This window comes from Lotus japonicus, chromosome 1 (genome assembly GCF_012489685.1).
Source record: "Lotus japonicus ecotype B-129 chromosome 1, LjGifu_v1.2".
Classification (NCBI taxonomy): domain Eukaryota; kingdom Viridiplantae; phylum Streptophyta; class Magnoliopsida; order Fabales; family Fabaceae; genus Lotus; species Lotus japonicus.
Window position 1 is genome coordinate 33,235,636 of NC_080041.1, and position 12,967 is coordinate 33,248,602.

The 12,967-nt window shown below is 35.5% G+C and overlaps 1 protein-coding gene across 3 annotated transcripts; it reads left to right on the forward strand.

The window, feature by feature from the left end:
* Nucleotides 1-2,137: 2,137 nt before the first annotated feature.
* LOC130734457 (uncharacterized) lies at nucleotides 2,138-12,754 on the forward strand. 3 transcript variants are annotated; one of them, XM_057586894.1, is made up of 4 exons: nucleotides 2,146-2,551; nucleotides 3,083-3,152; nucleotides 3,729-3,801; nucleotides 11,183-12,754. In XM_057586894.1, exon 4 carries the CDS (start codon nucleotides 11,190-11,192, stop codon nucleotides 12,441-12,443), a length of 1,254 nt encoding a protein of 417 aa, XP_057442877.1. In that variant the 5' UTR covers nucleotides 2,146-2,551; nucleotides 3,083-3,152; nucleotides 3,729-3,801; nucleotides 11,183-11,189; the 3' UTR covers nucleotides 12,444-12,754. The 3 variants fall into 3 exon arrangements, with proteins under 3 accessions (XP_057442875.1, XP_057442877.1, XP_057442876.1); XM_057586892.1 differs by having other exon boundaries at nucleotides 2,138-2,551; nucleotides 3,729-12,754; XM_057586893.1 differs by lacking the exon at nucleotides 2,146-2,551 and adding an exon at nucleotides 2,695-2,870 and having other exon boundaries at nucleotides 3,729-12,754.
* Nucleotides 12,755-12,967: the final 213 nt, after the last annotated feature.

Consider the following 12,967-nt stretch of genomic DNA (forward strand, 5'->3'; position numbering starts at 1 on the left):
CAGGCACAAAGGAGTAGAGCTGCATGGAGAAAGCCCAAAATGTCCTCGACCTCCTCTGCCTCCACGATAAAAAAAAATCTGCCAGGATGAGAAGCACCATACTGAAAATAGGAAGAATCTTGATTTCGTGAATCTTGAGGATTTTTCTGTGCAAGATTAACAGTAACACTCTCAGCGGAAACTGGTGTTTTCTAACAATCAATACGAGTTGCTTTGGCTAAGTAGACAGGCTATTGAACTTCCTACTAATTAAAGTGATAAGGTCCTCAAACTCAGAAGGCAAACCTTGAATTATGATATCAAGGTGTTCTCGTGGAGAGATTGGATCACCAATTGCAAATAAAGAATCAACTATAGCCTTCAGTCGAAGAGGAAAATCAGATATCGGCTAATTACCAAGCTGGAGTGTACGCTATTCAATGCAAAGCTGAGCAGAGTTCACCTGGGTTGACTGTGAAAGAAACCATGAATCTTTTCCCAAAGCTCGTACCAATGAACACACTCAACCATTTGCATAAGAATGAGCGCTATGAGGGACAACTGCAACCAGAAACGTAGAAAATGATCTTGGGTTTCCCAAGCAGTGTCTGCAACATTAACCTTTCCGACGATGCCATCGGCATCAGTACAGAACATGGGCAGAATTGAGGAATTCTCGACAAAAGAGAGAAGACGATGACCCTTGATAACACGTTTGGCCTGCTGTTTCCAAAGCAAAAAGTTCTTATCCGTGAGTTTTACCGAAACAGAAAATAGCGAGGAGAAAAGGGGCGGAGGTGGCACGGTGGGGGTGGTGTGGGTTTTCATGAATGGTCTCCTCACTGTTAAGAAGCCAGGACCCACGGATCACAGCGCTCCTGATACCATGTAGAAAATATGCTAGGGAAAGAAAAATAGTAACTGTTATATTGATTTGATGGTTAGATTACAGCTGTAGCATCTATAATATAGAATACAAGAGAGAAACACCATAACTAACTATATCTGCAAGACTGCAACAGATAGCTACTAACTCAATGAAAACTAACAATAACAGAAAGGTATTAGTTGGTAACTAATTACACTACTCTATTAAACCCAATAGGGAGCTAAACAATATCATGCCCAAAAACCGGGAGAAACTCTCACAATATCTCAATCTCAAGTAAATGAAACTTCATCTAATATAACCCATCAGCGCCTAGATATCTAGACGTTACATAAAGTACCCGGTTGAATGCAAACCAAATAGCACTTATCGGAGCCTATAGTGCATTTTCTAGCAGATAAATAAGCCCGTACCTAAACAAGCCTGCATCCAAACCGGCTGAAAGGAAACCTATATAAGGCACTATCAAATCATGGGGTATGAACACCATTAGAATCACAGCTATCAACACCTTCTTCGCGATTATATAGGCAACAAATTGATCTGTTCCACTTCAGGCAATCTTAATTGTATAATGATGATGATAAAGAACCATAACTAAACGCATTCACTTAAGTAATTCATAAAAACTTGAAAAACAAAAGAAAAACGAAGTCACATAATCATAACTTCCAAATTATTATAAAATAAGAACCAAATAGGCAAAATCACATAATATAAGTGCAATTTATGTGAAGGAGAACCTCAAAAATCAGAGCAGCGACCGTTTCGTTCCCAATCGCCGTACCTAGTTGGTTCAGGCCCTTTGGGACCACCGACCTCACCAGTTTCTTTGTTCACGTCGACGTCGTCGTCGTCTTCTTCTCCCTCTTGGGTTTGTTTATTCTCATCGGGAAGCGATTCTCGAGGTTCCTGCGCTTGTTCCGTAACGGGGTTCTCGGTGTGGTGCTGAGTCGAGGAGGAGCAAAGGAACCGCGTCACTGAGTTGGAAACAGACCGAGTTAGCTGCTCGGATCCCGTGCGGGTAAGAGCAGGGTTAGCTACGGAGGAGAGCCAGCGAGGGAAAGAGGTGGCCATTTTTGGAAGATAGGGGAAAGATCAGAAAACTCGTACGAGAAACGCAATGAAGAAAAACGTGGAACGAAGGATGGATAAATTGATGTCGGTGCCAACATCTATATGTCGTGTCACATCCACCTTGTTATCTAATAATCTTGAGACCTCACTCTAGAAAGTGAGGCACTCAAAAACCACACCCTCCTCCGCAAAATTCCACGTCATCATTTCTAAAAAATATTCACTCTCTCTCTTCAATTGTACACTCGTGTTTCTCACACGCTGAACTCTGCAAGTATGCATTACAGTCTTCACATTCTCCACTTCCAATTGAAACCGCTCTCTTTCTGATTCACTCCTCTCAAATCCCTGAAATTTCTGCACTTCCGAATCTGTTATTCCTCACGTTCTCCCATTTCAGATATAATGGATTTCAAATTGACTCTCAATTTCAATTTCGAAAATCCAGCGCCTTGGGGAAAAAATTGGGGCTTTTTAAGGGGAAAGCTTACGGGTTTCATAATCATCCGTTTTGGGTTGTCACAACCTCCAGCCATTGAAAACCCTTCTCTCGCGCGCCTTGCTAGATTCCGCAGCCGTTGACTTGTGCGAAGGTCAAGAACTTAGGTAATATCTGATTCCAGTGACACTCAATTACTTTATGAATATTGGAACTGTGAATGGGTATGCGTTATCTTAGGTTTCATAATCTGCTATATATATATATATATATATATATATATATATATATATATATATATATATATCAGTTTTATTTGCTTATATGATTTAGCTATGGAATGTTGGACAATGGGATTTTTGCTTTTGGGGGATGCTTGCGGTTCTTAAGACTCTTAATATTGTTTTGGCTCATGTTGGGATTTTTGTCTAAGTATACATGCTGTGGTTCTTGGACTTGGCTGGAGATTGGATGCTAGCTGATATGGTATGGGTTGTCACATGGTATTTTTTTTTTTGGGTTTTGGTTATAGCACGGATTGTAATCAAGGGGTATTTATTATGCTTTGTTTTTTGCTTTGGGTGTTAGTAGCTTTATTGCATCTTTGCTTAAGTGTTGTGTCTGCACATAGTATACTTTGTTCTTCTATTATTTTATCTTCTTCATAAGCAAATCAATTCTTTTCCATATTTTTGCAGGTATATACCATCCAAATTGGCTATTGGCTACTGATATTATCACAATAACTGGTGTTGTGAACTTAACAAAGTATGTACTTTTTTTAGTATTTTTGTTTTATTCTCTTCTTTATAAGCAAAGCAAGTCTTTTTTTTACTTTAAAAATTCATGTTTGACAAGATTTTACAACAGTTTAGTAGTATGACTAAACTTATATAAGATACCTATATGTAATCAATAGTCTTTACTATTTACTTGATTTTGTTTAGTTGCAAGTTGTAGGATTGGAATTAGTATTTACTGTAACAAGTGATACATTCAATTATCTGTCTAAGAATTCTGCAGAGGTTGGGAACTTGATGAGAAGAAGTTTGAAAATCATTAAATTATCTGTCAATCTTTTTTCCTATGTTGATGCTTGCAATCACATGGCTGACTTTTAAATCTACCATGCATTGAAGGGCAAGACACCCAAATAATTGACTCTCTCACAAATAGTCACATTTGTCTTTTTTAACAACTTATTGTCTCTCTAATTCCCTGTATATCACGTGCCTTTTCTTTTTACTGGTTGCACAGAATTTTTTTGTGTATTTTCTCATCAATCCAAAAGCTTAATAGCACTTATAATTTGGGTTGCTGCGTTCTTTGTTTGTTATGACACAGAGTAAAGCTTGCGGCATTCTTTGTTTGCTGCGATCCAGAGAAAAGCTCATATACTGGAGTTGACTTCAACCGAGTAAGCCCCTTATTCCCTTTAAATAATTACTTGGTTTGACAAATATGATATTCTCTATTTCATGCTATTGTTTTTAGAGCCTGCTTTCTATGCATCATAAATCATAAAAATTAAAGTAACATAAAAATTGATTCGACGCAAGGCACGGATGGAATGAGAGTACTTTGTCGGCACACATCAGACCTTTTAATATTTTCTCTCTCTCGCTTTTCTTTTTTAAATACGTATATCACCTATGTAAGTTTTTTTTTATAATCCTAGTTTCATTCTAATTCCTTTTTTTCTTATTTGTTATGCTTTGAATGAATATAACAAAATTATTTTAATCTTTTAGATGTATATACGAAAACACAAAATACAAAAAATTCGAGTTATTTCCAAATCAATCCTTTAAAACTATTTGATATCAATTTTTCATGACATAATTGATATCAATTTGAATGTAAGATATTCCATTCAACTTTTATTTGTTATATAAAAAATAACTGTAATCATTAAAAAAAAACTTTGTCAGCATACATCTTAATAGTGTAAAAGTCACAGTTGACTTTTACTAACTATTTTAATGTCATTAAAAACCAAAATTTACAATTGTCTACATTGATGATGTTCTGGTCTTCTCCCAATCCATTGATCAACATTTCAAGCATATCAGGATTTTCATTTCCACTATTAAGAAAAATGGTCTTGCTCTTTCCCGATAAAAAATTAGTCTCTTCCAAACCATTTTCAGATGGTTCGGAAGCAGATTTAGGTAGTTACAATACATATATATATATATATATATATATATATATATATATATATATATATATATATATATAGGGAGCGTATCAGGTGAGAGGAGATGTCTATTATGAGAGATGAGAGCATTAAATAGTATGCATTGGATTGAAATCAACGGTCCAGATTTGTTATTTTATAAAAAAGTTCACGGGCCCTTCCCTGTTCTCCTCTTCTCTCTCCCGCACTCTCTACACTGCGCTTCAATCCTTCTCCACCACTGCTTCTGATTCTCCACCGCAGCAGCCTCCCAGCAACTTCTGGTCATGAATTGGTGCATCAAACTTCATGAATTGCTCAGTTTCTGCACCAACCAAACAAACAAGATAGATAGGAATAGGTTCATATCATAATCATCAGAATTCATACATAGGAGATCTTAATTGAATCAATTTTGTTCGTGTTTACTGAACTTGAATGTCAATGGCGTCCTTATCCCTCTCATCACCACCAATCCACCATCTCTCTCCTCCGCACACCACAATGCTATCCTACGCACCACCACCCCCAAACCAAGTCACCAACATCATCAGCGTCCCCACCTCCAAGCGCACCGAGGAGAGGCGCGATCCCTCGGCATCCCGCTCTCCGTCATCGACGATAGCCCCCGCCTCGATCTCGCCATCGGCGGCGCACACAGTGGAGAAGCTTTTGGGGTGACATGTAAGCAGATCTGAGGAATTGGGATGAGGGGATAAGTTAACTCAGTGGGTTGAAAAATTAGCATACAGAAGAGGAACATATAAGTGTTTGAACTCAAATTAAATTTTAACCGTTGATATTGATCAAAGGGCTATTATTAAATAATCTCATCTCTCACAATAAACAACTCCTCTCACCTGATATGCTCCATATATATATATATGGAGCATATCAAGTAGTTAGTTTTTTGACCTACCTCTCTCTCTCTCTTACCTACCTCTCTCTCTCTATGTGTGTAATCCCTGCAGTTCTTTGAATAAAAGCTTTTCTGTAAGTACTTTTCCATCATGTTTTTTAGCTTCCGCACTCTCTGGTATCAGAGCCTATTCCCGTGAGGGAAGGGTTCTGGAATCAGTAGTTAGTTTTTGTTGGATTCAATCTTTTGTTTTTTTCTGCAACTTTATTTCTTCTTACTGTTTTCATTAATCACCTTGTTATTATCTTCAAGTCCTTAAGACTTAGTGTGAGGTATCCCTGGAGTCTAGTGGTCCCGGCAGTAAAGCCTGAGAGGTTGTGAGACCGTTGGTTTAGCTAGATTGGGAAGAAGCGTTATCCTTCTTAAGTTACTTAAGCAAATAACATGGCTAGATTAATCAAAACCCTAAGTGAAATGAGTTTAGGAAAGAACAAACAGATCATGATTCCATCAACATCCAACTCTGGTTCTAGTAACCAAGATCAAGAACTCTCTAGGGTAGCCCAACAAGAGTTAGAAATAGCTTCAATAGAAAGAGCACTTCAAAATTGGTCAATCCCTATAGTTAAAAAGAAAGAAATATATAAACAACACACTTTATTCAATAGAGCAGATGATTCTATTTTTACAATAGAATGTTGTCAACATAGTTCTGATCACACAAGTACTATAAAATTATTAAATGAAGATGTTCTAGATCAACACATTAAAGATGGTTTTAACTTCATCCATGTAGGTTTAATACAAGTAGCTGCAAAACCTAACTTTCGTTTAGGAATCAATTCTCCTATAATAGTAATGTTAAGAGATATGAGGCTATTAAAGCCACAAGATTCGTTAATTGCAGTCTTAGAATCAAACCTTCATGATGGTCCTGTTTTCTTTAACTGCTATCCAAACTATGCTATGAATCTTCAGAATAGTTGGACCAAAAATGCCATACAATTAGATCTATTAGCAAACAATGATATTTTTGAAGAAGAAAGTGATCCTTTCTCAATAATATATAGAGTATATTATAAAGTTTCAAAAATAAATTATAATTTTAAAGCTTTAAGATCTTCACCCAAACAAGAAACCATTATGCTAGAAGCAAACCTTAAAAGATCTTCAGTACAAGTTCCAAAGAAACTTACTCATGAAGAAGTTATGAGTAAAGTCCCTGAGGAATGGGTATTCAAGAATTCCCTGCCTCAACCAAAAATTCATACTACTCAAGTAAGAGAATTGTTTCAAGAAGGAGCAAATCTCACTTTAAGAATGAATAGATCAAACTCATTTAGTATTAGATCTCCTCAACAGTTATACAGAGTAGATCTCCCAAGATCTTCTGTATCATCAAAACTTAAAGGATTAGATACAACGTCTAGTCCTAGTATAGCAACACCTATATATCAAGATGAAGAATCTAGTAATTATTCTCCAACCCCTTCGCAAATCAACATGCTAAGTAGGGTAAAACCTAGTTTTAATATAGACAAAGATTTCATTAAAAAAGATTTTATGGCTGAATACAATAAAGATAAAAGATTATGGTACTTCAAGAATTACAGTAAACAAGAAACTGAAACTCTTAGGGCCTTTTATTATGAAGAAATGGAAGTTTCTGAAACAAACATCTATTTTTTTGATTGGTTCGAAAACCATTGTATTAAAAATAATCTTAATTATCCTTTCTGGAAAAACGTCAATCCAATCACAAAAATAAATACCACTTGGAAAACTCCTGATAATAACACTATTACTTCAGAATACCCTCCACAAACTGGAGTGAAAATAGTCATAAAAGATGGTCATGAAATCGAAGCATCTCCTTATAAGGCAGAAGCTAACAAAGTTCATCAACAATTAAATTTTGCAAATACTATGCTAACAGTCATGTCAAAGCAGCTAGAAAGAATAGAGGTTCAAAAACCCTCTATTACAACCAAAGAAGCTTCTTCATCATTTACCTTAGGAAACCCTTTGCAAACTCCTATTTTCAAAATTCCTCAATACACTAAAGAAGAATTTAATTCCTTTAATCTCTCGGGAAGTGTAGAAAAATTAAAAGAAAAATTAAACAAGCTTTCAATAAATCATTTGGATAAAGATTTAAATATCAATAAAATTAGAAAGTTTGGGCCAGATAACAACACAAGAGCCTACTATCCAAGACCTTCCTATTCTGATATGAGGTTTGAAGAAAGAAAAGAATTTATTCAAAATACCTTTAGTGGAACTAGCCTTGATGAATGGAATATCGATGGCTTTAGTGAACAAAATATATTAGACATTACGCATCAAATGATTATGGCTGCCACAGCCTATAAAGTCCATAATAACACCGATAGAAATGCAGCATTAATGATTACTCATGGCTTCACTGGTCAGTTACGAGGCTGGTGGGACAACATCATGACCCCTGAAGATAAGTCAACTATACTAGAAAAGAAAAAAGAAAATGGAGAAGAAGATGCTGTAGCAACATTAATATATACTATTATACTTCATTTCATAGGAGATCCTAGCATATTTAGAGAAAGAGCTTCAAGCCAGCTCGCTAATCTCTATTGTCCCACCATGTCCGATTACAGATGGTATAAGGACACCTTCTTCTCGAAGGTAACCTTAAGAGAAGATGGCAACAGCGCCTTCTGGAAAGAACGCTTTATTGCAGGATTACCTAGATTAATGCAATCAAAGGTATTAGATAATTTATCACTTTTTAATCAAGGAAATCCAGTAAATTTTGGTTCACTATCATTTGGACAATTGCATAACACTGTAGTACACACAGGAATACAAGTTTGTACTGACTTCAAACTTCAAAACAAAATGCAAAAAGATATGCAAATCTCAAGAAAAGAAGTAGGTAGCTTTTGTGAACAATATGGAGTAGAACCTTTACAAGCTCCTAGTTCAAAAGCTAGAAGGATTAATAGATCCAAAACAAAGCCTTCTCAGGGATATAAAAAGAGAAAACCATTTCAAAAGAAACCTTATGAACAAAGTCCTACTACTCAAAAACCTATAAACAAAAAGGCCGTAAATCCTAATAAAAAGAAAAATGTCTGCTGGAAATGTGGAAAGCCAGGACATTATGCAAACAAATGCAAAACTCAACAAAAAATTAATGAATTAGATTTAGACCAAAAACTCAAAGATAGTCTAATCAGTGTTCTCATTAATAGTGAAGATCCTCACTACCCTTCAGAAAATGAATATGAAGGAGATGAAGACCAAGATGTAAATCTGGTCGAATACTCATCTGATTCTCATTCCTCTTCAGAAGAAGAAAGAGAATGTGTTAAAGATAGTTCAGGATTCTGTGATTGTGCAGGATGCTTAGGACAAAACGTCAATATGCTAACCCAAGATCAAACTATGAGTTTAATCTCTATAATAGACAAAATGGAGGAATCTCCCTTAAGGGACGAATTTCTACAACAACTAAATCTTTTGGTCAAGAAGGAAGAAACCTTGAAAAAGGAAATTAGTCCTCCAATAAATAGCATGAATGAAATTTTTAATAGATTTCGTCCTAAACCAACCATAACCTTATCAGATCTTCAAGAAGAAGTGAAAATATTAAAGGAAGAAGTTAACCAATTAAAGCAAAATGATCTTAGCTTAGAGTTCAGATTAATGGAAATAGCTGGGATAAAAATTATAGAATCTCAAGAAACCCTAGCCAGTACCTCAGGATTAAAGAAAATACATAATGAAGAAGAAGAAGAACCCAGTGAAAGTTATCTTAATCTCCTCAACTTGGTTATAACCCACAAATGGCACTCTGAAATAACTTTAGTCATTAATAATGATTTTCGAATCAATATAATAGCCCTCATTGATAGTGGCGCAGATATCAATTGTATTCAGGAAGGCTTAGTCCCCACTCAATTTTATGAGAAAACCAAAGAAGGAGTCAATAGTGCAAATGGATCCAAAATGAATATTCAATACAAACTATCAAATGCAAAGATTTGCAAAAGCCAAGTTTGTTTTAGATCTTCATTTGTCCTAGTCAAAAACATGACAGAAAAAATCATTTTAGGAACTCCATTCATTTGTCTTCTATACCCTATTGATAAAATAGATGAAAAAGGAATAGTCACAACAGTCTTAGGAAAGACTATTACTTTTCCATTTATAAAACCTCCTCAGGTAAAAGAATTAAATTTATTAAAGGAAATCTCCACCTCCAAAATAAATATAATCTCTAGAAAAAAGAATCATATCAATTCTTTACAAAAAGAAATAAAATATTATAAATTAGAAGAACAACTCAAGAGATCCAATATTCAAAAGATTATTAAGGATTTTCAAGATCGGATAGAAAAGGATCTATGTGATCTAAATCCCATGGCCTTTCATCATAGAAAAATACATACCATAACATTACCATACATAGACGGGTTTAATGAGAAAGACATCCCTACCAAAGCCCGGCCCATTCAAATGAATGAACAATATTTAAAATATTGTAGAGAAGAAATAGGAGAATATCTCAACAAGGGCCTGATTCGCCACTCCAAATCTCCTTGGAGTTGCACAGGGTTTTATGTCATGAATGCTTCTGAGTTAGAAAGAGGAGCCCCTAGATTAGTCATTAACTACAAACCCTTAAACAAAGTATTAAAATGGATAAGATATCCATTGCCTAATAAAACAGATCTCATTAAAAGATTACATAAGGCAACAATATTCTCAAAATTTGATATGAAGTCAGGATATTATCAAATTTCGGTCAAGGAGGAGGATCGATATAAAACCGCCTTCGTTGTCCCTTTTGGTCATTATGAATGGAATGTAATGCCACAAGGTTTGAAAAATGCACCTAGTGAATATCAAAACATCATGAATGATATATTCTATCCATACATGGACTTTACCATTGTATATCTAGATGATGTCTTAGTATTCTCAAAAGGCATAGATCAGCATGTTCAACATTTAGAAAAATTTATAGAAATCATTAAGAAAAATGGATTAGTAGTTTCAGCAAAAAAGATGAAAATCTTTGAAACCAAAACCAGATTTTTAGGATATGAAATTCATCAGGGACAAATTACCCCAATACAAAGATCGTTAGAATTCGCCAAAAACTTTCCAAATGAATTAAAAGAGAAAACTCAATTACAAAGATTTCTAGGTTGTGTTAATTATGTAGCAGATTTTATCCCCAACATAAGGATAATTTGTGCCCCTTTGTTCAAAAGACTTAGAAAAAACTCTCCGCCATGGTCTGAAGAAATGAGCCATAGTGTTAGAGAAGTCAAAAGATTAGTTCAAAGCCTACCTTGTTTAGGAATACCAGATCCGGATGCTTCATTAATTATAGAAACCGATGCATCAGAATTAGGATATGGTGGGATACTTAAGCAGGTAAAACCTCAGTCTTCAAAAGAACAAATAGTTAGGTACCATTCAGGTATTTGGCACCCAGCTCAACAGAAATATTCCACAGTCAAAAAAGAAGTTCTTTCAATAGTTCTATGTGTTCAAAAATTTCAAGATGATGTTTTTAATAAAAAAATTTTGATAAAAACTGATTGCAAAGCAGCACCTTCAGTTTTACAAAAGGATGTTCAAAACCTAGTTTCAAAACACATTTTTGCCAGATGGCAATCTTTACTTTCTTGCTTTGATTTTGAAATAACTCATATTAAAGGAGATAGTAACTCCCTTCCAGATTTTCTAACCAGAGAATTTTTACAGGGAAAACATGAGTGATACAAAACCCAAATCAAAGGATCAATATGGACCCCCACTGGGTTCGTCAGCATCATCATCACCATCAGGATCAAAAGCAATAGTAGTAACCCCTATCAAGGTTGCTGAATCTTTAATACCAACCACCCCTTCAAAGCCTTCTCAAAAACTCACAACAGCTCAAATTGTCAAAACACCTCACCAGAAAACCTCATTAGTCCCATTAACCAATAAATATACAGTATTAGCTCAAAGCCCTTCAAAATCCCCTGCCAAACCCGAGCCAACCGAATATCTGGAAAAACCAGAAGGTGAGCCATCTCTCATTATAGAAAGAGAACATTTCTCTTTAAGTCCTAGAGAAATAGCCACTCAATTATTCCCTACCAACTTTCATTATGTCCCTGGACACCCCAAGAAGACCAGATTATTTTATGAATTCATTCTAGTAGACTCTGACTCCATAGAAGTCACACATAACCAAGATAAACAAGGAGAAATAGCGTTCTCCAAAATCAAAATCCTTAAAGTCCTTACACCCCAGGATTGGAATGCTCCTCTTCATTATTTTAAGCAGTTTTCTAGACAGTTCGACCCTCCTAGTTATAACTACTTTGATTATACAGATGCCTGGTATTACGCCTTGTATCTTTATCCTTATCAACACTCCTGGTTCATTTGGTTCAAAAAGGGAATCTCTTTAAAGTTCCCTCAATGGTTTAAAGTTTGGTTTTGCAAGGTAGGACTCGATGAGTCTATCTTTCCCGAAGAAGTAAAACCATTATTCAAGTACTTTGCTCAAAAGTCAAATTTCATTATGGAAGACAAACTCCTCATGTTCACAGCTTCGCAAGCCATATCTTGGATTTTAACCTGGGATTGGAGAACTGTAGAAATTTATGAGGATACAGAACTCTATCAGCTCTATCGCATTTTTAAAATAAAATGGTGGGCAAAATTCAATATCTCTCTAATTCAACAGACAAAACTTGAAGCTTGGATAAAGACTTATCAGCTTACTCAACAAAGCAAGAAACAGCTGTCAACTACCCCTGTTTCTCGTCTCAATCAAGAAAGTTCATTTCTTCAAGAAAGATCAAGGCTCATAGCCGAATTAGCCGCAGCAAGCTCTCCCCAAGAATTTCAAAAGAAGATAGATATGATGAGTCAGAAGTCTGGCTCAGATACTTCATCAGTCAACAGCCAGAACTACCTTCAAGAAAATGAAGATGACTGTTTAGGCATCAACTATCATCCATACACTTAAGGACAAAAGGTCATTATCAGCCCTTCTCATCATGATCAAGAAAGAATCTGCTTTCTAATATTGGCCGACAAAGAATCCACTTTCATTATTAAAGTTACTATCCACTTTCGTTATTAAAGTTTCTGTAGTTACTTTTATGTAAACCAGAGTTACTTTCGAAAAGTAACCATGGTCAAAACTTGTATAAATAGGTAGCTTAGTAAGAGTAAGAGGGATCGGGTTTTTTGACCTACCTCTCTCTCTCTCTTACCTACCTCTCTCTCTCTATGTGTGTAATCCCTGCAGTTCTTTGAATAAAAACTTTTCTGTAAGTACTTTTCCATCATGTTTTTTAGCTTCCGCACTCTCTGGTATCAGAGCCTATTCCCGTGAGGGAAGGGTTCTGGAATCAGTAGTTAGTTTTTGTTGGATTCAATCTTTTGTTTTTTTCTGCAACTTTATTCTTCTTACTGTTTTCATTAATCACCTTGTTATTATCTTCAAGTCCTTAAGACTTAGTGTGAGGTATCCCTGGAGTCTAGTGG